Source organism: Fusarium tjaetaba, assembly GCF_013396195.1.
Source record: "Fusarium tjaetaba strain NRRL 66243 chromosome Unknown NRRL66243_c0000359, whole genome shotgun sequence".
NCBI lineage: Eukaryota > Fungi > Ascomycota > Sordariomycetes > Hypocreales > Nectriaceae > Fusarium > Fusarium tjaetaba.
Window position 1 is genome coordinate 23884 of NW_023501555.1, and position 26615 is coordinate 50498.

At 49.4% G+C, this 26615-nt stretch overlaps 8 protein-coding genes across 8 annotated transcripts; 4 read left to right on the plus strand and 4 right to left on the minus strand.

The window, feature by feature from the left end:
• Nucleotides 1-341: 341 nt before the first annotated feature.
• FTJAE_12768 (uncharacterized protein) lies at nucleotides 342-1768 on the minus strand (the record flags this gene model as incomplete). Its single annotated transcript, XM_037345846.1, has 2 exons — nucleotides 342-1454; nucleotides 1544-1768. The coding sequence occupies 2 exons, from the start codon at nucleotides 1766-1768 to the stop codon at nucleotides 342-344; spliced, it is 1338 nt and encodes a 445-aa protein (XP_037200179.1).
• Nucleotides 1769-2698: 930 nt separating this feature from the next.
• Nucleotides 2699-3669, plus strand: FTJAE_12769 (cyclin; the record flags this gene model as incomplete). The annotated part of the gene is made up of 2 exons (XM_037345847.1): nucleotides 2699-2923; nucleotides 2977-3669. 2 exons carry the CDS (start codon nucleotides 2699-2701, stop codon nucleotides 3667-3669), a joined length of 918 nt encoding a protein of 305 aa, XP_037200180.1.
• A 2200-nt stretch (nucleotides 3670-5869) lies between these two features.
• FTJAE_12770 (uncharacterized protein) lies at nucleotides 5870-6134 on the plus strand (the record flags this gene model as incomplete). Its single annotated transcript, XM_037345849.1, has 2 exons — nucleotides 5870-5988; nucleotides 6050-6134. 2 exons carry the CDS (start codon nucleotides 5870-5872, stop codon nucleotides 6132-6134), a joined length of 204 nt encoding a protein of 67 aa, XP_037200181.1.
• A 2385-nt stretch (nucleotides 6135-8519) lies between these two features.
• On the plus strand, nucleotides 8520-9623 carry FTJAE_12771 (uncharacterized protein; the record flags this gene model as incomplete). The annotated part of the gene is made up of 1 exon (XM_037345850.1): nucleotides 8520-9623. The coding sequence occupies one exon, from the start codon at nucleotides 8520-8522 to the stop codon at nucleotides 9621-9623; it is 1104 nt and encodes a 367-aa protein (XP_037200182.1).
• A 316-nt stretch (nucleotides 9624-9939) lies between these two features.
• FTJAE_12772 (plant basic secretory) lies at nucleotides 9940-10665 on the minus strand (the record flags this gene model as incomplete). Its single annotated transcript, XM_037345851.1, has 1 exon — nucleotides 9940-10665. The coding sequence occupies one exon, from the start codon at nucleotides 10663-10665 to the stop codon at nucleotides 9940-9942; it is 726 nt and encodes a 241-aa protein (XP_037200183.1).
• A 1220-nt stretch (nucleotides 10666-11885) lies between these two features.
• On the plus strand, nucleotides 11886-15394 carry FTJAE_12773 (STU1; the record flags this gene model as incomplete). Its single annotated transcript, XM_037345852.1, has 3 exons — nucleotides 11886-12353; nucleotides 12406-13433; nucleotides 13486-15394. 3 exons carry the CDS (start codon nucleotides 11886-11888, stop codon nucleotides 15392-15394), a joined length of 3405 nt encoding a protein of 1134 aa, XP_037200184.1.
• Nucleotides 15395-15796: 402 nt separating this feature from the next.
• Nucleotides 15797-17757, minus strand: FTJAE_12774 (uncharacterized protein; the record flags this gene model as incomplete). Its single annotated transcript, XM_037345853.1, has 3 exons — nucleotides 15797-16933; nucleotides 16981-17364; nucleotides 17422-17757. The coding sequence occupies 3 exons, from the start codon at nucleotides 17755-17757 to the stop codon at nucleotides 15797-15799; spliced, it is 1857 nt and encodes a 618-aa protein (XP_037200185.1).
• An 870-nt stretch (nucleotides 17758-18627) lies between these two features.
• On the minus strand, nucleotides 18628-22458 carry FTJAE_12775 (rho GTPase activator Rga; the record flags this gene model as incomplete). Its single annotated transcript, XM_037345854.1, has 6 exons — nucleotides 18628-18774; nucleotides 18826-18959; nucleotides 19009-20838; nucleotides 20889-22148; nucleotides 22281-22320; nucleotides 22372-22458. The coding sequence occupies 6 exons, from the start codon at nucleotides 22456-22458 to the stop codon at nucleotides 18628-18630; spliced, it is 3498 nt and encodes a 1165-aa protein (XP_037200186.1).
• Between the last annotated feature and the right edge of the window lie 4157 nt (nucleotides 22459-26615).

The following is a 26615-nucleotide window of genomic DNA, read 5'->3' on the forward strand; positions in this document are numbered from 1 at the left end:
GTGACATGCATGCTTGATGCGGACTGTCCACAAGACTAGCCAGGGGCCTGTTGTTCTTTGACTTCATCCGAGTGACCTCGGCGCACATCTTTTCAGATACCCTGCCCAATGCTGGCGTGGGGTCGGCGTCTTGTGCCCTTTGTGGCCACGCAATGCTGCGTCTGACAAATCCTTAACTCTCTTGACTCGAAGGTGGTGGAACGGCATGTAGTGCAGACAGGGGACATCCTCCAAGAGGTGCAAAGGTAGCGGGCCGCCTCAGCAATGCACATCGGATGGATATCTGTAACGTTGTTTGTCTTGACACTGCGAGCTGAGTCTAGCAGCTGTCAACTGTGACTTCATGGAGTGGCCATTCGTGCTTTCTGTACTGCCAGTTCAGAACTCTTGGCCCATGCCCCATTCGGGGTCTGACGATAACACAACAGGCGCCCGTCGTCACCTGTGCTGCCCAATATGTGACCATCGTCATCAAAGCCCACGCGCCACACAGGGGTACGATGGTTGTCCAGCTTGGATATCTCGTGGAAATTGTGCTTAACCTGGCCCGGCTGCCCCGACCATTGTCGATCGTTGTGAGAGCCTGACTTTGCAAGACTGGCGCTGAGTCCAGAGGTATGGTGCTGATGTTGGTGATAACTGTGGGATGGTTGCAGCTGAGGCGTGGAAGCTTGCTTCTCCGTTGGTGTCGCAGTTCCGTTTGTTCTTGCTTGTGGTGTCGAGTCTCTGGTTGACATGTGTGGTGCTGACCGAAGGAGGTCGGCTGCAGACCACGACTTGCCATCATCTTCGGAATAGGGTGTCTCAATTCGGAAGACGCGCGCATAACCATCCTGACATGCTGTCGCAATAACATCGTAACCTCTAATATTGCCTGCAGCCCATGCAACATCCCGTACGAGACCCCGATGACCCGTTAGCTCGACAGCAAGATAGAACTCTTTCTGGGTTTGTTGAACGCCTATAGAAGTCGCAACGATATCCCGCGATCGATATACTTTGACAGTGTCCATTGCAGCCACCACAAGACCTAAGGAATCTGAGGGTACGCCTGCGCGCAGAGCTGTATAACATGGTTCTGGATTGGGGTCGAAGCGCACACGAAAGGCGAGTTCTTCTCCTCGATTTGGTTTCGGAGCGACACTGAATTCGTCGATAGATGCATATTCTGAGAGGTTCTCGGGCTGGTCGTTTTCGTAAACTGTTAAACGTCCGTCTGTCGCGAGGAGCGCAAGATATGTATGCCTCGTCTCTTCATTATGCTTCATTGAAAATGATCGGTAGGGGGCTTTATTCGATCGAGTGTCAAACGCCGGCTTTCCATTACCAGCTCGTCCAGTACAAAATCGTCGCCCAGGCGCAGCAGAGGGATCCTCGGCCCATAAGCGGAACCACCCTTCGATACCGAGGGAAGCGATCAAATTAGGATAAACAGTCGCGGGGAGCCATTGAATCTGCAAGAGTGAGGGAATAGAGTCAGCGCGCGTGTGCGACAGAATGACACAGGAGGCAAGAATACTACGAGACAAGGGGGCTGCGTTACCTCTATAATCTCGCCGCCATGTGCAGTCCATGTATCGCAAAGGCGCCATGTGCCATCCTTGTGACGGTTAAAGACGCGGATCTTGCCATCTACTGAGCCAGTTGCGCAGCGATCGCCGTAGGTGTTGAATGCGACGGCTTGGACGAGATCTTTATGGCCGTGTTGGAGGTTGAGGTCGAAGGCTGGTGTTTCTTCGCCGGGTGATGGAGGGATTGAGGCGGTCATTGTGAAAGCGCCTAGACTATTGTAGCAGTTTACAGTGAAAAGAGGCGGTGAGTTTTCTATGTCTTGTACTATAAGTAAACTCCGATATCGTCGTCTGATGTCTTGAGGTGGTGGTGATGTGTTGTTGACTTGGGACCTGCTGAAGCTCCACAGCGGCTCAAGCTCAGCTCAGGCTCAGCCCAGCTCGGTACGTACCGCAGCCTGTCAAAATGCAGGTTCCCCGCGTGAGGTGCCTGAGCCTGTGCCTGTGCCTGTGCCTGAGCAAGTCACCCAATCAATCTGAGGCATCATGATATGATCAATATTGCCTTATATGAGGTTAGGTGTTCTGACTAAATAATTACTGAATAGTCCTAGCCATTTGTATATAGTTCTATCATATAGCGACTAGTATTATGTAGCAGACAATATTGTGCTTTACTGGTCGATATTATTCTTCAACAAAGATGAGGCGCACGCGACACAATGGTGTAGCTTTGTGCCCTTTGAACAGGAAATTGATTATAATTGGTGCCGATATTCATGTGAGTTCGTAGAGCTTGTTCTTTGAAACTTGGTAATTCATTTCATATCTCACAACTTCTTCATGAGACTCAGAATAGTAGTCATGATGGCTCGAGGTCACTCATATTCGACTCTTCTATCAGACAGACTCTCTTTTATGAGAGAACAACAGCCTTGGATGCAACCGTCGAAACTTAATCTTAATTACTAACAGAGCTTGTTTACATAAACTCAAAAAGATATTATGGAAGTTATCATGAGTGATGTAAATGCAGGGATCTTGGTCTGTTCCACAGCATAAGAGGCTTGTTGATTAGTCCACGCGAGTTCTCCACATGCAAGTTAGAGCTTCTCAGCCTTGCTAAACTTCAACCCTTCCATCATCGACACCATCGCGTTTGCTTTGTGATATCTAATATACCCAACATGGCGCATCTTTTGAATCCCCTGGCAACGACATCTCAAATCTACCATAAATCTTCATTCTCGTCTCTGCCCAAAGATCTCCAGGATACAATATTTATCACTTCGCAATGCCTCACACAAGCTGCTGGTCAGCTTCTAGAGCTTCCTCAGTCTGTCACTGCGCAAGCAAACGTCATTCTGGCGCGATACTGGCTTGTCGACTCTCCAATGGCGAACGAGTTCAGTGTAAGACCAACCCCTGAATCAATATCACAGCTTTGTCTGACTCATACTCCTAGGACACATCTGCTGCTGCTCTCTATCTAGTCGCGAAGATGGGACCTCAACCCCGGTCAGCGCGCGACATATCAAATGTTTATGCCTACCTCTTATCCGAGATTTCGTTATTTTTACGGACCCCGGAAAGTCTAGAGAATGACCCAAGGTCGTACTATGTACCTGAAGCAGACTACCATGCCTTTCAGACTCGCATCCTTGCCATTGAAGCTCGCATTCTTTACACCCTCTCTTTCGACACACACGTCTCGCTACCTCATCCACTTGCAGTCACTTACCTTCAGACGCTCGATTTTCTTGCGCAGCCTAAATCTATCATTTCTCTACGCACCATTCAATATCTAAATGCAGCTCTTCTCTCACCTCAGATGCTGTATCTTACTCACCAACCCCATGCGCTAGCTACAGCTGCTATATACAACGCGGCTCGTGATGTTGGTGCGAAGATGCCAGAGTGTGAATGGTGGGAGGTTTTCGATGTCGACCGAGAAGAGCTGGGGTTCCTTGTTGTCGGCATGCGAAGCGTGGAAAACTACCTTCGCAAGATCAAAGAAGATATGCCGGATCTAAGCGTGGGCATGCCTACACGGAAGTCGATAGATGTCGAGCTGCAGAGGAGGGGCGTCGGAGGCGGGAATGATACTGCCGAGGTTGATGAAGAACAACAGCTCATGGACATGATGGACAGCAGATGATCGCGTGCCTTACCTAGTCTTTTTGACTCTGTGCTCGGTATCGAAATCGGTCCTGATGCAGCAACCTGGAAGCAGACGCCACTGTTTCGCGTGTCGCATGTCAGACAAAACACGGCCAATGAGCTGGTGCATCAAGTTGTGGTTCTGCATATTCCAGGCCGACTTTTGAGAGCATCAGGCCATTATCGCGAGTCTCACTGGCTACAGTCAGCCCGGTTGAACGGAAATGACAACTGAGGTTCATGTCAATGGATCAATTGCTACGCTGTGGCATATCGAGAGTTCAATGTGGTATTCAAGAAGCAATTTGCAAAAGTCTAGAACCAGCCACGAGGGAAAAACGACGAGAGAAGAGGAAATAATGCAGGAAGAAAAAGACATGCGGGCGACAACAATATCCCATGCATGTGTACAGTATGCGTGTCACTTTTGCCAGCCGGGTTTCTGGTAATTGTGTCCATAATACCAGCTCTACCAAGTCAACATACAGACAAAGTGATACTTGGCATCATTTTCTTACATCGTCGTGACCCAGTTCCTGGTTCTAGAATTCATATACGACGTAGACTATTACGTTTCACCCCGCGATGCACAATCTGAAGCGGCAGAGGCGGTTACTCTCAGACGCACATAGTTAAAATCAACCGCCAATTCACCCATGAAACCTGCCGGAGCTCCATCAAGCAAGCTTCTGCCGTGTCTGTTAGTGACATGCGGTGAGGACAAACTAAACAGACTGTGGGCCTTCTTGTACCCCAATCAGCCTCGAGGGCATCGTGGAGTTGAGTGCGGGGGATTTGAAGAACTAGCGCTGCCCTCCACGACTGGGACTGAGCGTTGTTGGGAACTGATCTCAACGTTACAACAAAGTATCATGAAACTTGGGAATGATGTAAGTCGTGACCGCGTACTGGTAACGAGGCGTCTAGAGACTGGGGTACAGGCTCCATTACCTACAGCCTTGAATATATGATCTTCCAGTCAAGTGACAACTATCGTGTACAGTACACGTAACTGTACATAGACTCCATGCTAACTGATTAGCAAACACCGTCTTTTTTGTAATGCCGTCCATTATCATTGGCTTGTTACAGAAGATATGAGACAGATTATCTTGGCAGAGCCTCTTGTTCAACCTTCAACCCCCCGTCCTACCAGCGGTAAAGCCGATATCAGGAATAGCCTCGAGTTTAGACAAATCGATCTGACATACTGTAGCGCCGCAAAAACCTTATCTTTCCGCGTAACAAAAAGCATAAAATAAGAAAAAAGAGGCTAGAAAATTCTCATGATAGCCAACTACCTATTCGGGGACAGGTCGTCGACAGTGCAGAGTCAAAGTACAGCAAATCAGGGGAAGGCCCGGTTAGCACGGAGTGCGAGGATATTCGTTGCCGCAGAGCAAAGCAGAGCAGAGCAGAGCAGAGCACCCAATTGAAGCGCGAGTAAATTATCCCATTGGAGCGAGCTCCGATCGACAAGGTCATCCCGCGGCTTTTTTTTCTGAAATCTTGGGGTGAGGCGAGAAATCGGGGCCGTTGATTGGTTCGATGGACAGGATAGGAAACCCTAGAAATCTGCAGTTGGGTTTTCTAGAAGGACGTCTCTCTCTTTTCCCGTCTTAGCCGGACGGTGTTATTGTACTTAATTGTGGTTCTTTTATGGGATCTGAGAACGGGAATAGTTACAGGATCAGGTTACGTGACTAGAGATGAGTAACAAAAAGAGCCGGTCTCGGTGCAAGACATGGAAGTGGCAATACCTTTAGAATCATCAACTGTTATGTACCGTTACACGGACTTGGAGGACCCCCATTCTATTCTCTCTCTGGATCATGCACGGAGAAGACGGAAACAGGGGTGCACTAGTTGGTTATCGTCAGAAAGTTGGTGTGTGCACCCTCTAGTTGGCTTCACATCGTGGGGCAAAGCTGAGGGTGTTGTTGTTTGGTCCTGTCCTGTCCTGTCCTGGTCCTGGTCTGTAAGAAAGAAAGAAAATGGCTCACTCTGTTTAGTTTCGTGGAGCATCAGCATCAAGGCACATCGTGGAGAACATAATGATGAGATACGTATCTTGAATCGCGAAAGGTATATTAGGCCACCTCGACCTCTTTCTCTGAACCTCCCTACCTCTACTCTACTCTTCTCCATCTCACTCTTCCACTATCCATCTTCTTCACTTACACACAAAAACCATCACAATGTCTGACTCCGTCACTCCCCAGACCCCTTCCCACTTCGGTGAGAACAAGGGCATCAAGTTCACCTTCAAGACTGGCAACGCCCGTTACCAATGTGTTCTCCAGGACCGCGCTCACTAGTAAGTTATACACCCTCTTACTCCTAACTTCAGCCTCAACAGAGTACTAACCGTCCTTCAGCGAGCGTACCAAGGCTTCTCGCCAGAACTCTACCGACTCTGTCTCCTCAAACGAGTCTATCAAGACTGAGAAGTCTTCCCACTAAAAATGTGTATGGGATCAAAGGCACCTTGATATACCGGTGACCAGAACAAACAATCAAAATGGGGGGAGTTTATTATACCACAATCATCTGGCATTATTAGCGACGGTTATACACAGGGACATTTGGCGTCTCCATGAATCAAACAATCTATTTACTGTTACTCTACTATTGATGTGCACTGCTGAATGTGAATGTGAAGGTCATCAATGTGTATTTCCTTACCGAGACTCGTTTCTGGGCAACCTAGTATTTCACCCAGTGAGAGCAACCAAATGACAAACAGGCATTCGAATTGTCAGTTTCATCTGCAAGATCCCGAATGCCAAGTTTTCCCAAGTCGCACTCGGTCACTGCAAAAAGAAACGGGGACCCGACCCCGTATCTCGCTCGGTGTCTCGCCTTTTCACCTAATTACTCCACCGCATCAGGACCGACCCTCTTTTGCCGCTGGGATCAGGATCAAAAGACCGAATCAGTGAGTTATTGCTTATCCACTGCGGATTTCGGACAAGACGCGGCTCTAGTGAGGTCAAATCGGAGGTCGGTGGCTTTGGGTTCTGGCGGCTGAAGGCGATTTTGAGGTCGTCGGTCGGAAGCCCGTAAGATGCGACGTCCGTCAGATTAGACCGGAAGACTCGGCCGGGCTTCAACAGAGACCAAGTATTAGAGCCGGTAGCTTCGGATATAAACTATTATCTCATCTCACTTACTTATAGTTAGAGCTGTTTCTCCCTCTCAGCCATTATAATGCCGTGCACATTTTGGCTCATGCTTATTGAAGGATTGAGGGGAAAAGCCAAAGTCGTACGCCATGTACGACTTTATCCCGCCAGGCGTCGTCATATCGTACCTGGCTAAGTTCTAACAGACCGAAACCGATGAAACCATGCTCGGCTCTGTTAACGGAGCCAGGCCAGGCTGACTCGAGTAGCAGGCAATAGTCTAAGTCCCAATAATCGGTGCCGCGCAAGCAAATTACCACGAGCCCATATAAGAGATGGATAATCTCACGTACTCGTAATAGGCTCGTCCTACTACTAAGTTAATACTTTTGCGCCCAGCACTAACGACGAATACAATGACGTTTCAAAGGCAGCAGAGTTTCAGGGGCTTGTTCTCACTGACGCTTATCGCGAACTGACTTTGGTGTGCTAACAGGAGAACAGAATAGGCAAGATTTCTCGAAATGTCTAGTCTTTCTGTTCTTCCGCCAAGCGCGTGATGGCAGGTCGCTTGTGCTTGTTAGTCGGCGCTGTAACTGTAATGCATATCACACATCACATCGCATCACGTCACGCGCCATCCGCAAGCGTCGATTGAGAATTATCTTTGATTCTGATGCGACAAGATGAAGAAGAGTTGGTTATATATAGATGAAATCAATCAGATGAAAGCATTGTTATTTGAAACAATTGTATATGTTGTTATACTTTGGTGTTAGAAGTGGCTGTGCTTGTGATTCTTAGACTTTGACAGCCAAGTAAGTAACTCTCAGCTGGGCAGACAGAATGTGCGAGTAAGTCCGAATCTGAGTCGTAGTCGTAGTCGCCGTCGCTGTCACAATTGATTGATAGTTTGATACTGAACTTAGTAGGCTTGTTTAAATGCCCCCTATCCCACCTCTTACGTCAATCTCTCTTCTACCCCTTCTATTGTTCTTCTGAGCCTACACCAAGCTCCTCTCTTTGTATTCCACTGTCACTGTCACTGTCACTCGTTGTTTGTGTCGCTATTGGATCTGTGATCGACCTACGTACGACGTGCTTGACTATTTCTGTCGCTTTGTTGAGAGAGGATGCCTCATCCTCTGGTGGCTACAGGTATGTAAATCAATCAATTCACAGCGCCACACTCCATTTCCTCTTATTCGCTTCTATTGATTATCCTCTCTGTATTCATCATCTTTTTTTACTGCTCATTCAGGCCAAGCCCATGGATGTTGATTACCCCGCGTCCAAGCTTGCGAATCATGGTGCACGTCTCGCCTGTGTCTGCCTGAGCTGAGGCCAAAAAGAGTGTCGCCTGAGCCACAGCCAGTTCTAGGTCGAGTCCCGAGGCTGCCTGTGGCGAATACAGATGCCAGAAGCAGCACGAGGCCTACGCAAGCTCAAACTTCCCCTTGATTTGCCTCCAACTTCCTCCAATTTAGTCGTTGTTTCTGCTTTTTTACTTTATTATTCGAGTTTCTCGAAAGCTCTCTCTTTGCATTTGCTTTTGTGTGTCTTGTGAAAAAAGGAGAAAGATTTGTTGTCTTCTTTCTGTTTGTTCGCTTGACAGCTCTCACTCCACTCCACTTAGCATCCATATCACATCACGCCCATTCACACCTCTCTTTTCCCTCTTTTCCCTCCTCCATCTGCAGTCTCTCTGCAGACTTGAGAAACAATGCCTAACCATATTGTCCTGGCATCAGGTGCCGTAGTCGCTGTTTCGGTCGCTATCGCCACCACTATCGCCATCTTCGAGTCGCCTGAAGTGCGACGATACGCCGACGATGTTCGAAGGCGGATAGCTTTCGCCCTCCACTCTATGGGTGAGGGCATCCAACCTCCCCACCGCGAGCCCAGGTTTAATAGACCTGAGGATGCCGATGGCTTCTTCGAGTCCCGTCGTGGCGCTGGTGCCGAAGCTGGTGTTGACGCTGATGAGGAAACTCGTCGGCGACAACGTGAGGAACTGCTTTACTGGAACTCGGTCATGCTAGAGAAGCAGGAGAAGGAACAAAAGGACAAGGAAATCGACGAGAAAAACCTGGATTCATCACGACGAGGCTCTTCATTCGATGATTTCCTTCGTCAGGATGAGGGTGCTGAGCGAGGCGCTTATGTCTTCAACACTGGAACTGATACCCGCGCCATGGATGACGGTCTGCGACGTCGTGGCGATGGCTCTCGCGGCTTCTCATCTCTCTACACCAACCCCTTTGCCGACGAGCACAACATTGATCAAGACGAACTGAACAACGATATTGAGCAAAGCCACCACCTTTCTCCCGCCCAAGACGAAATTTCCGACATCTACAGCGCCACTACCCAGGACCGGGATGAGAAGCCCGCTGCTCTTATCGACACTGACCCCACCCCCGCCCTTTCTGAGACAGCTTCTTCCGCCACACTTGAGCGTGAAATCGGTGTCGACGAGTACATGACCGCCGGACAAGAGGACCGCGACGATGCTTATTCCTCCATTCAGGCCTGGGCGCAAAACACCAGCCCCGAGTTTTACTCTCCTCTTCCCGTTACCCCCAGCGCCCCCATGTCGGAGCCTGAAATCATCAGCGACGATGGCATGGTGACACCCACCGACTCTGTGTCTCTGGTCGGTTCCGGAGAGGATATCGCCAACGATGCGCAATCGTCTCGTGAGGGTGAGACTGGCCGCTACTTCGATGTCATGAGCGAGAGCTCTGGCATGGCTACACCCGCTAGCTGGTCTGAGGTCGGCAGCGTCATCAGCGAGAGCGACGCTCACATTCCTGTCCACCAATAAACTCTGTCATGTAGGAGTTTTAAAATTATCGAGTTGGAATATAGGTAGGGAAGCCAGTGTAGGAGTAGGATTTTATTTTGAGAGTTATATAACGGACGTACAGTCTTTGAGGGTCTGAATTCTTGTGTTTTCCTTTTCGTATGGAGTTGGAGTTTAGGTTGCGGTAGCAAACTTATATCCTTAGCACCTGGCTAATCTCGTTTCTTTAACAAAATCTATCGACTTGTTTGACTCTGCTTGCTATCGTATGTGAACGCCTTATATGCATCAGTAAATCATCATCGACGCCAACATTCAATGTGTATCTGTGTGTATACTACGACTCAAGCTTCTCTTTGTAATCGCCCCAAAGTTGCTCGACTGGCCGCCCAACCAGTTCAGTCCAGAACGGCTTCTCTTCATATTTCTGAATCCGTAACTTCTCATTCAGGCGGCGAATGGTTCCCTTTCCAAACCGTTCCTCCAAGTAGTCCAGGAAATAGGCCGTTTGCTGATAGCCAGCGTCCCACTTTCCATTGCTGTCGCGTTTCCAGTGAGGGGGACTGAGAAGGCAGTGAAGTCGTACCCAGTCTGCGATACCTTCGATCAGACCACCTGGACAAGTTCCATGGCCGTTGTACTGAAGGCAGTGAACGAGCTCATGAGTGAGCACACCATTGATTTCCTCTGTACGACGAGATATGGGGTGGATGTTGGCGATATACTCGACTGAGAAGTGAATCTCCTTATGATCGCTGTCTAGGTCAGAGCCGGTGGTGTAAGCTACACCGGACATGCTACGCAGGATCACCGTCACAGATCGTGTCGTCGGGATTGTTGTGGTAGGACACGTGGGCGATTCATATAGGAGCGCCAGTACATGCTGGGCCGCCTTGGCGAGGCAGTCCGCAGCGTTAACAGAGCTGAGGAATACCGCTGCCCCAGGGTGAGAGAGGTCGCGACACTCAAGACGTAGCTTGGGGACCTTGAACTTGCCGGCGCCGGGAATATCGGGGCCATTCCGTGGGCCGGAGGGAGTGGGTACTTGGATCGCCGGTGTCATGATCGGGGCCTGGGAGAAGATGGAGGCGGGGGTTGGAATGGGAGTGACTGGGGGAAGATGAGGCATATATATTCAAGTGCGTGGTGGTGAGTCAGGGAGAGGGTTTAAGATGGGCGAACCACGATTTTGATGTTAGGGGTTGGAGTTTGGCGAGATGTTGAAGTTTGATGAGAATGGAATGTAACGGAGGGGTAAGATTGGGTTAGAAATGGAGGCTTGCTGAGGAAAGATGAAAACGGCAACTTTATGTGATCATAGAAAATCAAATAAATAATCGAGTCTGTGAGAAGAGAACGAGAACGGCTCATGCGTATTACTGAGATATCATAGGCAAGGAAAACAAATGGATCAATGATGAGGCTGTCTCATGATTGAGATGACCCCTCAGTAGAACTGAACAGGGGTACGGAATTAGTGGCTAGAGCTCTGTTAGGCCCCGCGAAGCTCTGTACGACACAGTGGAGTCGCCTTTAGGCAGTTGCAGCAAAGCTTGGCGGGACATTCTTCGCCGGGGCAACTGCGGCAACCTTGTTCGGGCAGATTGTTTTTCTTTGAATCTGCTGCGCCCGACAATTGACATTGACACCCAACCATTTATGATGACAGCGAAACCATAAAAAAAAGCTAGTTTGAGTTAGAAGTCATATTGCACTCAAGAAAAACTGGAATTGGAAGGATATTAGACATGAGTATATATGTACACAGCGCATCAGGTATCAATGATCCTGATGTAATACAGTGTTTGGGACTTATTTCTGGACTCTAAGGTACGGCAGATTACAGCAATCATCGGGGGGTGAGCCAGCTCCCTATTGGCTACTGAACCTACCTACCTACGAAAAAGGATACCCATCTTGATCCCTAGTGCCACAACCATAACATCAACATAACAAACAACAACAACTAAAAAAAGAGCTCTCTCACGCTCTCAATGCGCACTCTCATCTAAAGCGATTCTTCTTGTTTCGCTCTGTCCCCTACGGACTGTCTCGCAATTAAAGTCACAGGTATGCGCGCTTCCGCTTCCGACCCCCTTGTTTAATTTCCGGACAACACCATGGCCAGCACATCACCATGATAGTCTAACCCTTCGGATGAGGGGAGAGCTACTTTATCCCACTTCGCGTGGCCTGCGCGCGTCTCACTCAACCCCTCATTGTATCTTCATCCTGATCGCGACTAATGCCACTCTTCTTTACAGATTCGTCATAGATTCACTCATGGCCGACACAAAACTTACCGACCAGCAGGTCGCTGACCTCAACACCGTCCTGCGCGGCGACGGAAGTCTTGACTCCAAGGTCCAATATGTCACAATCATCAAATCGGGCATTAAGCAACACAATGTCCCCGAATCCAGTGTCGCTCAGCTTTTCGACGGTTTGCGCGCAGCTACTACCTCGCAGCATGCCGCTCTGGTAAACGCTGGTTTCACTGCCCTGAATCATCTCCTCACGCGCCTCTCTCGACAAGACCCCAAGCTCCTATCTAAAGAAGCCGCGCGAACTTTGCCAATTGTCGTCGAGAAGCTCGGCGATCACAAAGACAAGTTTCGGTCCCTCGCTTCACACTCACTCGTCACTCTATATGCCGTTGCGCCAGCAGATGTCGAACGTTTTGTTCGAACCTCAGCCATGAGCGGAAAGAACCCCAGAGCAAAGGAAACATCTATGAGTTGGCTACTGCAGGTAAGTGCAACCACACCTGCTGCGCTCAATCGGGTGTGCTAACGGAGTACAGATGCACAAGGAGAATGGCCTGCCTTTCCGAGGTTACGTCCCTGTCCTCATGGAACTTCTCGAGGACGCCGATGGCATGGTACGAGATGCGGCCAAGAACACAGTCATTGAACTTTTCCGATCTGCGCCAAATGCTGCCAAATCCGATCTTAAGCGACAACTCAAGAACTTCAAGGTACGACCGGCAATTGAGCAAGCTATCGTCAAGGAGCTCGCCCCAACGTCTATCAGTCGCCCCGAGACTCCCGCTGCCGAACCCGCCGCTCCTGCACCTCGTCCAGCACTTTCGGCCAGTACTTCATCAGTAGCACCAGCCGAGCGTCCCATCACTCCTGGAATCGAGACCAAGCCAGAAACTCTCGAGCCACTGTACGTCAACACAAACCGCGAGCTGGACGACATTTTTAAGGAAATGGCGTGGTTTTTCGAGGGTAAGGAGTCGGAACAGAATTGGCTGAAGCGAGAAAACTCCGTCAATAAGCTGCGGCGACTCAATGTGGGCAATGTTCCGTCTGATTTCCCAGATACCTTCCTTGTCGGGGTTAAGAGCATGTTGGATGGTATCATCAAGGCAATTACCTCTCTGAGAACCAGTCTCTGCAAGGAGGGCTGTGCTTTTATCCAGGAGATGGCTAATACGTTTGGTCCTGCAATGGACCCCATGGTTGAACTGCTGATGCAATGTTTTGTCAAACTCGCCGCAGGCACCAAGAAAATCAGCTCTGGGCTTGCCAACGTGACGGTCGACATAATTCTGAGCAAGGTTTCATACACTCCCCGCTTGATGCAGCACATCTGGATGGCTTGCCAGGACAAGAACGTTGCACCGAGAACTTATGCTACAGAATGGCTCAAGACCATTTTGAAAAAGGAAGCCCAGCACAAGCACCATATCGAGCACACAGGTGGTGTGGAGTTGATCGAGAAGTGCATCAAGAAGGGCCTGACTGATGCTAACCCTGCTGTGAGAGAGAAAATGCGATCAACGTATTGGGCCTTCTGGGGAATCTGGCCTGCGAAAGCAGATGCGTAAGTAGACTTTAGTCCCGTTTCTGTCATTTTTATGGCTAACACGAATTAGCATCATGGCCGATCTGGACGGCACCGCCCAGAAGCTCTTGAACAAGGACCCTAGCAACCCTCATTCCCCTAAGAAGGGAGAGACGGCTGCACGACCTGGGTTGGGATTATCCAAGAGCACAATGGGCACAAGTAAGCCAAGCATTCGTGAGGCTATGATGGCTCAACGAAAGGCAAATGCAGCAAAGAATCTGCCAGCTCGACCAGGCTCAGCTATGGCTCACCTTTCGCCCGTGAAAACTACCACATCAAGCACATCAACAACAGCAAGCAAACCATCAGGAACCCGAACTCGTCCAGAAACTGGTGGCATGTCAGGTGCTCCGATGCGGCCAGCAAGGAGGCGGCCAGAGATGGCAGCGCGTCCTGCGACGGCGGGCCCCTACTCCGTACGTGACATGGATGCTGGAAGTCCTGAAAGTATCAGGTCCAAGACACCCAAGCCCCGAGAGACCACGCCTAAGAGAACTGCTCCTCGACCACGACCTGGACATGCTTCACATGCTAGTGAATCCAGTCTTGCATCGCCTACATCGGTGAGGTCAGGCACCAAGCCCGCAGCTTCACCTCGCACAAGTCCTACAAAGTTGAAGCAATCACAATCTGCCATGCTGCCTATGAGCAGCCCCTCCCGAGCAAACGAGGACTTTACTCTTGTTGTCCCAAACATGGCTAATCTGAGGACCATGCAGAAGCCTGCACCAGAGCCTCACCAGAGGGCTCCTCAAGCTAACCAAGAGGTTCCCTCTGAATTAACCACTCCTGTGCTTGAGGAATCACCACATATTGTCCCAGAGGCTCTTAAAGAGGCTGCTCCAATCTCAGAGCCAGAGACCGCCCCTGAACCAACGGTTGAAGCTGAGGCCCAGGCCCCCGATCAACCTATGGAGGAGATTGCTGAGCCTCCCGTGGCCGTCTCAGAGCCCGTGGTTGAGCCTACACCGCAGCCGTCGGAAACCGTGCAGGCCGAACCTGTTTCAGAAGCGCCCGGTTCGACACTGCAGGTTTATGAAGACCCTTTCACTGATGAGCAGCCTTCTCCAAAGCCGACCTTTAACGTCCCTGTGCTGGAAGACAAGCCCGTCAACGCTGATGCCGCCAACCTGCCCAATGCCCGTGCTCAATCCCCCGTGACGCAAGACGTAGAATCCTCTGAGAGAACAAAGCAGAGCTCACGACTGCTCGAAAGCGGTATCACCAGAGTCAAAGCAAAGACTCTTGATGTTCATGGATTCCGAAAGTTGCAGTCTCTTTTGCGTGATACCAAGGGCATCTTCACTGATGATAAGTTTGAGGCTCTGTTGATTGGACTCTTCCAATACCTGGAGGATCCTCTGTCTGGAGTGAGTGCCGAAAAGGCTCAGGATGTCAAAGCCCAAATCCTTGCTACAATCAGGCTACTCCTCCGAAAGGAACGTGACAACTTCCAGCCTCATGTGTCCAGGGGTCTTGAATCACTCCTCGAGACACGCAGTGCTTATGATATCCGTGCTCATATTGTCAGTGGCGTTGAGGTCTTGGCTGATGAACTCGTCACTATTGGCGATGGCTCTGAGATTGTTGTCGTCCTAACAAAGCGTCTTCAAAATATTGACAGCTCGACTCCTGAGGGAAGCCGTATGCTCAGCACTGGAATGCACGTGTTGCGAAGCCTGCTTGACAAGAGACCAAACTTTATCCCTACTGATACTGAACTTGGTCAGCTGGCCAGTCTTGCCGGTCGATGCCTTGTTTCTACAGACTCTGGTGTTCGTATGGACGCCGTTCAGCTTTGCGTTGCTCTTCACTCAAGGGTAGGCGAGCAGGTCTTTTGGAATGCCCTGAAGGATGTTCAGGATGACCCCAAGAGTTTGATCACCTACTACATTGTCAAGAGACAGCGGGAGCAGACTCCTACAATTGCAGCCTAAGGGAACACGGCGACTACAGGCTTTCATCAGTTGGAGTTCAGGGGATATTTCATAGGTCAGGCGTTGGATGCCGAATTTCATTAGGGGCGGATTGTACGGCATAATGGGTACGGAATGGCGATGTCAAAAGCAAGGGCGAGTCATAAAAAGGTGTCAAGTTTCACTTCCATGATGCACTGGCGGCAGAATCGACGTGTTTGGTTTCACATTCTTGAGTTATGACTATTGAATAGTCGAGTTGCTATGTTTTTTAATGCCCTGAGTTACTTGTCCAGTTGTACATTTAGCTATTTGTAATTACTTGCACGTTTTATACACGAGACATTGGCCATTGCTTGTTTAGCTCAGCTTCTGCATTCTCAGTCTTTGATACTTAAAGCATAGACACAGCAATATATTGGTTTAGAAATGAGGAAACATCTCAACCCAAGCTGGTGATATGTAAAGCCCTGCAGGAGACCGCCTCAGACTAAAGAAGGACTCGAAAACAACATAGAGTCTGGCAGCCATGTAGACAGCCAAGGCGAGCCAGAATGCGATATAAGTCACTAGCCACGTTGTTCCATCGGTTCTCACAGCTGTAGCGAGTACAGCCATGACAAAATACAACGCCAACGCACCCGCAATGTAGAGACAACTTATCTTCCACATCAAATGCTCGATTGAGTTGGGAAAGGTCCAGTTCCAAGCTGACAGATGGGCACCGCCATAGATACCAGACAGAAGCAGCGCAAGACCAGCGAGCCACGGAAACTGTTGAAAAAAGCCTAGAAGACCAAAGATGCCTTCGCTTTCAGTGAAGACGCTGAAGTTGATATCAAGATTTCGTTTTCCCTCGCTGAAAGGCATGGTTCTGTACGCAGGGTCGAGAACTGGCTTGAACTCTGGTAGTCGAGCGAGGAAGAGATCTTGGCCAGCCTGAGGTCCAGCATCATCTGCGGGACTAACCATCTCAAAGTCCCAAGCGATACGATTCACTTTGACGAAACTCGCTGTCTTTACAAGAGCCTCGCGGTTGTGGAATGGAAAGGTTGACAAGATGGCGTCCCATCGATGGAGGAACTGCTCTGATAGTACAAGGGGTATATGTGCAAACTCGGAGTGATACAAGAGTCCAGATGGTAGGATATCTCCAGGCCACATCTCCAGCCCTGGCTTCGGGTTTACCCAAGGCCCTGATCGTGGTTTCGCCCAGGTATCGGGTAGTCTTTCATAGGCTGGAGGTCTTGCTAATCTTCGCATCCAAGACCAACCTATCCAATTTCGAGAAGATGATTCAGAAGTCTCTTCGAGAAGTTGCATTTCTTCTACCCTCGAAACATCGTCAAAGTTCATCCTGAAAGGCTTTGGTGTGACCCAATCTGGCTGCATCAAGCTACCTTTTCTTGGAGGAGGCGGTTGATCTGGACGTTGTTGCGGAGGGAACAATGCCAGTCTCGTTGACATGTTGGGATAGAATTGGCGCTGAACAAGGAGTGCTACCTCTCCTTTGAAGTCTCCTGGGTTAATAACTTCAGGATCCAGGACGTTGAGAGGTTTCTGGTTAATGTTAGTCGATGCTTCAACCGCAAGACAAACGAACATACCCTAAACCAACACAAGTAAAGGAAAATCGCACACACAACATGAACCATAGTGTGAACCTCTAGCAAGCTAAGAGGCAGGTTCTGAATCTTCCTAGCAATGCACTGCATGAGCATCCATATGACCTGCATAACCACTAGTATCTTCTGAAAGTAATCTGCTTTGCTTTTATCGTCGATCTTCTTCTTCGATATCGGTATCCAGTGCCCTCTCTCTGCAAGCCAGGTCACCGTTCGAGGGGCCAAGCGCACTGAATATGGCCGTTCCATCGACTCGAATAACCGAAAGGCTTTGTTGTGAAGATCGGGGAAGGACAAGATATCGTCGACGTTGACTCGAACACCACCCATGATGATGAAGAATGTGTAGGCTATGTCAATATCGATCTAAAGAAAGTTGGATTATTAGTAGGCTAGGCTCTTGTGATAGGGGTCCGGACATACATGGTCTGGGTCCGCAGGAGTTGTGTTTTGCAACGATCTAAGCTTCGATCTCAAGTTCCAAGCCTGTTGTAACTGATCTGCTGCCATATACAGAGCGATCTCGGGTGCAAAGAGGGTTATCGCAACCCATTTGAGCTTGTAGAGAAATATGTAATGCCATGCCGTCTTGACAGGGACATCGAGATGAAGAGCCGTGTAGATACACGCAATAAGTGTCAAGATGCAACTCTGAAGGATATCTAGGGTTCCTCGAATATTAGGTGAGTCAATCCAGGCTGGGGATATAGCGTCTATTGGACTGTGTGTGATAGCCCATGGTGCGTCTGGAGTAGCCATGATTAGCCCAAGGTAATAAATGAGACAGAGAATCAGAAGCAGAAAAGAGTGGAAGGAGTTTCTCAATGTCAAGAAGGAAGTGCAGAGTACATAAGACACGGAAAGTTGCATCTTGGCTTCAATACGTACCGAATCAGGCTGAGGCTGAGTATAAAGAATCTATAAATATCAGCTGCAGGCTCAGGTACTGGTTGGTTCAGACATTAGATCTGAGGAGTAATAGACATGCTTCCCCTCTTCACCTGCAGTAAAGTCATGCATTTCATAGCTCTTCAACATGATAGGTACAGGTAGTTGCTTGGGATATATATACGATCAATAGCCATGGATAATATGGTGTTGATATATGTTACAAACCCGACGAAACTGGCATCAACGAGGGCATGAAAGAGATACAGCCGTCACTCCCATCAGAGAGAGCGTGAAGAGGATAAGAAGAAAAGCCGTCCTACCGAATGAAAAAATCATCTGACCCCTTTTCGTCAACGTATAAAGATAACCAATACTCCCCCCCTTTGCCTGCCATAAACCATCCTCAAACCCACCATCACCAAATGCACAAGAAATTTGCCAAAGGAGCCACAGCCAAGCCAGCAAGCAAACAATAAACAAGCGTGAGAGAAAAAGAATTGGATATCATTAAATGTCCTGGCACAAAAAAAAAAAAACGTCCTGCGGGTTGGATGACACATGCAAGCGAACCCAGCCTGGGAGCTTGAAAAATCCAACAGTGCCCAAGTAATCTTTTCATGACATCCTAGATCGTGCTCATTCGTTGGGAGCGAAGCCCAAGAATCCACGACTCGGAGGCCTCGTTAAAAAGTCGATACAGTCTTCATAAGTCCTTTCCGTATAGAGATCTCGCGCTCCCTAAGCGTCCTCGAAGATCGTGTTACTGTTCTCAATGACAAACTGTATCGCAAGGTTCTTTGCGTGCATGTCCGTCATCTCGCGCTCAAGACTCGTGTCACGCATGATGGTTGGCGCAAACACGACAGCCAAGTTCTTGGGAGACATCTAACCAACTGTTAGTGATTGTAGACGAGAGCAATAGTCAAGGCAACATACCAAGTTCTCGGGTTCACGTTGAGCAACGCGTGCAAGGTGGAACATGAGGAATTCAAGACAATCACGATGCCTTTGAGGCATCGACGCAAACGTCTTACGTAGGTGATCGCTTCGTTCCGTTTCATCGACAATAGCTGTAGGCTGTTAGCACCCCGTCATCCGACAAGCCACGAACGAACTCACCATTTGATTCGAGAACTCGCTCATACACATCGAAAGTGAGCAAGGGGATAGGAAGTTTGCGGAAGTATTGCTTCAGCACACTGGTAACAGCAGTGATGTCCAGATCAGGGTCCGAAATATCAAAGTTCTCATCCTTGCTGAAGCCGTCCTTGATCATGTTGACCTGAGAGTTACCACCAGTCTTTCGGTAGATACCCTCCTGGTCCATTCCTCTTAGTTCCACCTCTTCGATACATCTTGTGACTACACTAGGAATCTGTCGGCGCTCATGGTCGGCTCGCTCTGCGAGATCAGATCCAAAGAGAACCGTGGCAGGCTCAGCTGCGTCGACGTTGTTCATAGTGCCCGCAGAGCCGGACTTGGGCACGGCATTCTTCTTGCCGAAGAATCCAAACCCTTGTCGTTCACGCTCACGTTCGCGCTCTTCTTGTCTCTTGGTCAGTGCTGCAGCTGCACTGTGCTTATCATGCGAGTTGACGCCGTTAGAGGGAGGCCCAGCAGGCGCTTCGACTTGGGCCACAGTCATATTGTAAGGCATTCCGATGTTCTCTCCGCTCAGCTGACCCTGTTGCTGCATCCTCTCACGGTCGTTCTGGAAGGCGACGACAGCTCTGTTGACACCCTTGGCCACGCCCTGGGCCAATCCCTTGGAGCCCTTCTTCCAGTTGAACTTCTTGGCTTGACCCTTTCGGACTTGGACCACAGTTGGCCCGGCTTCGACGATGGTCTCTTCATCAGCAGGAACCAGAGTAGCACCCGTTGAGAGACTAGCAGCATCGAGGTTGAGCGAGGAGGCGTTGAGGCTGCCCTTGCCTGGTCCGTAGATACCCAGACCGCCAGGAGACTTAATATCTCCTCCAATCTGTGACTTGAAGCGTTCTTGGATCTGATGTGTCAAGTCGTTATTCATATCAGCAAGCTGTGCATTCTTCGATGACAACTGCTCAAATTCAAGCAGAGCACGGTCTCGATCAGCAATAGCTTGATCCTTCTCTTCAAACAACAGATCCCGCTCTTCGTGTAGCTGCTCGATTGCGGCTGACATGGTCTGCTTGACCTTGTCGAGCTTCTGAACAAACTCCTTGATTGCTGAATCCTCAAGATCGCGGGGATCGATAGGTGTCTTGGTCTCCTTTGCACGCTCGACATATCCGGCCAAGACCTCCAGCTGTCGAATCATAATCTCAGTCTGGGTGTCAAGGACGGAAACTGTCTTTCGCTTTTCGACCAGCTTCTTGTTAAGACTCTTGAGATCCTTCTCAGTAGTAAACTGCCTCTCGAGCTCCGCAACTCGCTGCTCAGAGTTCCGTAATTGCCGCTTCAGAAACGCGGGATCGTCACCTGACGCCAAAGACATGGGGCTGCTGATCTCCTGTGCATGATAATCGTCGGCGACTGGTGTTCGTGGCCAGCGAGGCGACTGTGTCGCTCGTGTGGTCTCGCTAATGCTTCTGGCATGACCAGCTCTGTTCGAAAGCTGGTTTGGTGACTCGACGCTGTTGGTGCGCCCATGTCTGACAGCGTTGGAAACTCTGCGGAGGATGGAAGTTGAGCCTTCGTCTGTACCTAGGATACGCGCCATGTCCTCATCCATACTAAAGTCACCGCCGCTGCTCCATCTAGGTAACTTTGGCGAAACCTTGGGTGAGGTACCGTCGTCCTTTGCATCCTTGCCACTAGGGTGGCCCTTGTTGTTCTGAGAAGCTGGAGGGATGGGAGCAGAACGAGGCTGCATGTAAGAATCGGTTGTTTTCTTTTGAGTGGGAGTCTGGCGGGTAGGTGTGGGATCATCAGTGGCATCTTGTCGGTTTTGTCGATTGTTGCCATCAACTATCTTTTGTCAGTATACCAGTTTGATTTTTGCTTTAGCGAAAACTTACCATTACGTCCTGGAGCAGCAGGAACTTCCTTTCGCGTAAGAGGCTTTGCGTTCTCTGGTCTCGAAGATGTTCTTGTTGACGAGTCCATAGATGCACGGAGCTCGTCCTCATCCATATACCTCGACTCTTGGGATGAGCGAGACGCAGGTGTGGTGGCGTTGCTATCGGTGTGTGGCAGGCCGCCCTTACTAGGCCCGTTGCTGGTTCTCGCAGAGTTTGTCTCTGCAGGCAAACTCGAAGACTGTGAACTACTCCTTGAGAGAAGCTTCTTGCTCTTGGGGGCCTCCTGCAACTTGAAGTCCTCCGTAGGTGCGCGGCGACCACTTGTCTTCTGGCTCTTCTCGTCGGTAGGGGGTGAGCGTTTACTGGAATCGGTTCGCGAGTTCTTAGAATGCTTGCGATCAGGAAGCTTTGGTGCAACGTCGTGCTCTGAATAGGATGGTTGACGCCCTTTCTCCTGGAAAGCGATATGTGGTGTGGAGGTATGAGAGTCGCTTCGTTTCTCAGACGCCGGTTTGGCCGCGCTGAAATAGTCCTTCGACTTGCCTGACTCTGGTAGATTATCTGAAGTTGATTTCGGCGTCGGATGCGGGCTTGGGTCTAAAGCAACCGAGATCATGAAGCTATCGGCATCGTTAGAAGTATTGTCGTTGCGGGTCATCATGGTCGAGTTTCGGTTGCTTCGATATGTTGTAGCAGGCAAACTTAAGCCATCAGGCTTTCGTTCAGGAGAACGAGCTGGCCTGGAACTGCTCCTAGATGACGACTCGTTACGACCGTGATTTCGTGGACGAGGCGAAAGCTCTGTAGCAGTATCTGAATCAGGATCGACCCGATCGTTGGAAAAGGCATTCGGTGGAATGGCGTTGGCGGGAAGGGCGGGCAGTGACTTTTCCGTGATCATAGGTGAATGCTCTTTTTCTCTTGCTTTTGCTGCAGCTGCAGCTTTAGATTTTTTCCGCCTTCTTGCCATCAGTGTTTCGTGGCAGCCCATGCAGAAGATGCCTTGTGAAGTACGGGCATATCGTAGGTTCTCGATTTTGCGTTTGCAGTTGCGACAACGGAAACATGTAGCACAAAACGCCTGCTCCCCAGTCAGGATGGCTAGGTCTTCAATCTTATTGCCGCAGGCGCTGCAGCTATATGTGCAGTTGTTGCAGATGAGTGAACCATCTCCAAGAAGCAATAGGTTCGCATCAGAGTCGAGCAGTGTGCCACAGGTATTACATCGAAAGCAGTCCAGATGCCATCGGTTACCGGCTGTCAAAAAAGTCAGCTTGCTCCAGCATACGGCGGGATGATTTGCAGTCTTGCGGTGAGGTGCAGATGATCATCGTGGGATAACAGTGACACATCCCACTAGACCAGCTAATGCTGAAAATTGTAACGTACCTAACTCGAACGCTTTTCCTTCTTCGAGGATCTTCCAAGACTGTTAGTAAACCATTCCCCAATGTTCTTTAGGTTGAGTAGAACAGCATACCTCTCCGCAACCTTTGCAGGGAAAGACATCGTCGGTGTCATTGTCCATTCCAGGACTCTCCAAGTAATCCTCCACGATGCCGGCCATTGTGGGCAGTTGTGTTGAGAAGCAGCAAAGATTTGTCTTGGAACTTGGGGGTGAAGCGATCGAAATGTGGTGCTCACGGCGGATACGGCATTCAAGTATGGGGTTGTTGCAGCCCAAGGTAGCAAGCGACACGACGCAGCTAAAGAGCAGGCGTCATGGACGAGGTCGTAGCGGAGAGCAAAGGGGTCGGTTGGACCAAGCAAGAATCGCGGAGCAAGTCGTGGGAGATTCGACGTAAAAAGGACGTTGTTGAGGCGGTCGGCGGGCGGTCGAATCGGAACGGGGTAGGAATATTTGGTTGATAGCTGTCGCACGGTAGTGGCCCTTCTGTGAGGGCGACTGACAAGAACTTTGAATGGAGTTCAAAAGTCAGGAAGCAATGGACAGCCCAGCAAATGTCAGGGTAAGGTCAAGGCCAAGCCAGCAGACAACGAGAGAAGTCGACGGAGCCAGGCCAGGGGGCGTGTGGAGGGTTTGATGAGGACAAGGGCCTGGGTGTAGAAACGGACCAGGGGGTTTCTAACGATGGATTCGCTAGAGGAACGTCGGCCAGGTTGGAGATGAACAATGCAGAAGGTTGTATTCGCAGATTCGACGCAGGAGGAAAAAGAAGCGAAAGAATCTCTTCAACAGGAGAGAGAGCGAGAGAGGCTAAGCTAAGCGATGTATGTATGATGGGCGTTGTGTTGTATGGAGGGCTGTGTCCTGTTCGATTGGATCGGCGTATAACGGACAGAGCTGAGCTAAGTGTAAGATGGCGATGGAAGCAATGAAGAAGAAGATGATGAATTCGGCGAAGAGACACGACGTAACAGAAAAGGATGACAAAGAGATTTCGTTGGAACTCCAGGTCAAGCACAGCACAAGAGCATAGCACAGCACAATGATAATACGACACAACAAATGGAAGGCAAGAAAGAGACAACAGAGCAATGTGATCCGGATATGTCGTGGTCCTGGTTCACCCAAGGAGACTGTGAGGAATGAATGGAGACGGACGTCTAGTGAGGTGGGATCCGAATGTGGATGGGATGAACAGCCACTGACTGAAGGGGAGTTTCCAGCCCCAGGGCAGCTTAAGCAGTGAGCAGTGGGCCAGCCCAGGGGATCATCCACTAAACCTGGCAGGGTCAGAGAAGGCAGTGAGAGGGGTTACAGCTTAGGTTCAAGGGGAGAGCCCGCTCGTGGAGGGGGGAAGGGTACCTGGCTAGGGGAGGAAAGAAAACTCAGGACCTTGACCTAAAGCGATAAAAATATTAGGTAAATCTAGCCTAAGCTTAGAGTCTTCTTTGCTAAGTTTATTTTGACACCTTATATCAAGGTTCGGTGTTTTCTTGCCCCTTGAGGCCTGGGACCTTGGGCCAACGCGCTAAACGGCCCCTAGTTAGTTAGCCGTTCCAGGCCTGGGCGGGTTTAGCAGCTGTGACCAGTGTTCTCCAGCCCGTCTCACGATGAAGGGATGTTCCATCTGTCAAGAAGAAATGTCATCAATGTCAATGTCAAAGAGAATTGAGCGGTCGGGCTCTTCTTGCGTTGAAAGAGCAGGGATTAGTAGTACATCAGGGGCTTATCTCTAGTGCCGTATACTCCGTATGTTCTACAGGATTCGAATTGAGTGTTGTTGGCCGATACCTAGATATGGGATGTCGTCAAATACGTTGCTTGTCTCACCCAAGCTATATGATAAACCTCCGACAAGACCAGTTCACAACCTTCACATGCTTGGGTCCGGTTGGAAAGGATATTTTAACTTTACCTGGTTTACAGCCTAAAGCTGAATTATAACTCCTGCAAATAAATGCGATATGTACGCCCAAAACTAAACTGTCCCTGCCACTTCACGACGGCTATGACAGGGAGAAAGTTATTGGAATGATATTGACCCACGTCTCAGCAACCGCCGTGTCGGAAGATAGGTAGTTACTGTAGGGCTCTTGAGCAGGGTCTTAATTTAATTGAGAGCTGACGAATTGTACACGTTGTCTATGACTACGGAGCATTTATCTGAGTGACTGAGAATTTAGTTCGAGTCTTGGTGAATAAGGGGGCGTTCTTAGCTAGCACTCGTATACCATGGTGCTGCAGCTGCAAAGTATAAGGTGGCTAACAACAACCATGCTGATGAGTCTGAATACATACAAGGTATGCAGACTCACTATTGGGCATCAATGACATTTTATCCTTCCAGAGAAGATAATTACAGAATTGGTTATGATTGACAATCTCTAACAGTGATGCCCGTCACCAAAACTCACCCCAAATTCGTTCAATCTCCCTCTCATCTCCAGCCTCAAGACGGTCTTCAAACTAACAGACACCTTGGCTAGCGTATGCCGCTAGACGCAAAGACCCAGGGGCAACGAACCAGGTCCCAGGTGGAACACAAAGGCAAGCTTTGCTGGCTGAAGGAATAAGAAGCGGCACACGCACTCACGCACGCGATGTGCACGGAAAAGCCAATGCAGAAAAGAGGCGCTTGTGGCGGCCGCGGCTGGTAATGGCCTGGACATTCATGGGAGGGATTGGATCGAGCTTGTCCTCCTCCGCAGTGTCGATCCGATGACATGAACCCCGCCTGCAAGAGTGATAAAGACCGCTGACGGCGGGAGACATTGCTTTTGTTCGATATGGAATTCACTTCACAATGGGGGCACTCTCCAAGACTATGGATACAAGCTCCGAGAAGGGATCGTAGAGCTAGGGAGAGCTGCCGAGACACAATCCACTGACCTCTACTGCAGCTATGGAATGAAGTGAATTTCATAGACGATAGACTTGTGGCAAAAACGACCAAAGCTTCCTTTATTCAACCGTCAAAACCTACACATCAGTTAACGTAGGTTGTGTTGCACAAGACGGACACCCGCCTAAACACGATGTTAACCTCTACGCAGCTGCAAGCAGCCATATCATATGAATTAGGTTCAGTGCATATGTATGTGCATATGTATGTGTGTATGTATGTGTGTATGTATGTGTGTATGTATGTGTGTATGTATGTGTGTATGTATGTGTGTATGTATGTGTGTATGTATGTGTGTATGTATGTGTGTATGTATGTATGTATGTATGTCTTTGTTCAATTAATGGGTAAAGCAAGGGTACGCATACATGGCAAAAAGACGGTAAAGCTCGTGTTGTGTTGTGTTGCGTTGTCGTGATGGGAAAAGAGCTCCGCTGTTTCAGACAGGGTGGTTCTTCTCTTCCCTTTCCCTTTCAGTTCAGCCTTTTGCGTAAGGCATTGACGAAACGCAAATCATGAAACGTGTAATGGGATGAGAGGATTTAGGCCCTTGCTACTTGGTAGAATATGGACGAATGTCAGTCATGCGAGTCTGAGTGTGCTCTCCATCTGGAGAGTAACCTAACGTACCAGTAATACAACGTTGGTTGACTTTTGTTACCATTGTTTGCTGAGTTGCTGGCTGATATTAGTGCTGTACTTGTGTCTATTTTGGGGGTCCCTTCATATAAGCCGGGCCTCTCCTTTGTCCAATTCCCATCATGAAACCCACGACCCTGAAAATATATTTGATGCACGTGTTAGAAAGGGGTATAGTCGAGTGGACATGATTGCATGGATCGGTTTCGTCAGCAGGGGTCCTCTTGATAGTGACTGGAGCATGTCACGACCACGACCACGTCCCTGGAACTTTCAATCTCCCCATATCATATGAGACGAGACATCTTGAGAGACTGAGAGTGACATTGGATACACGGCTGACAAGCATAAGCATTAATACACACTCAGCCTTGAACGTTGCCATTGCTACTTACGGAAACCTCCATTTGCAACCCTCAAGATTACACAGCCTCGTGATATACTGATGGATGGGTTCACCAAGTCAACTCTGATGTGACACGTCTAACCGATCTTCTCTTCCTTGGGTCCGATCACTTCCTTTGACAGCTGACGAGGCATATCTTGAAACTCCCGCTCCATCACCATCGCTTGTTTCAAGTTGTAGACTCTTCAACTCTTGGGCCACTCTTTCGCTCTTGTTTCCCATTCTAGCATTTTTCGCTCTACTCCCGTCATCTCATTACAAAGCCACCTAGCTTAGAAATACTGTACCTGTGCAGATACATATTGCCCGATCACACAAGAGTTTCATGTTTGATCGTCGTCGTCGTCGTACCCTGCGGCAGCCTTCGAC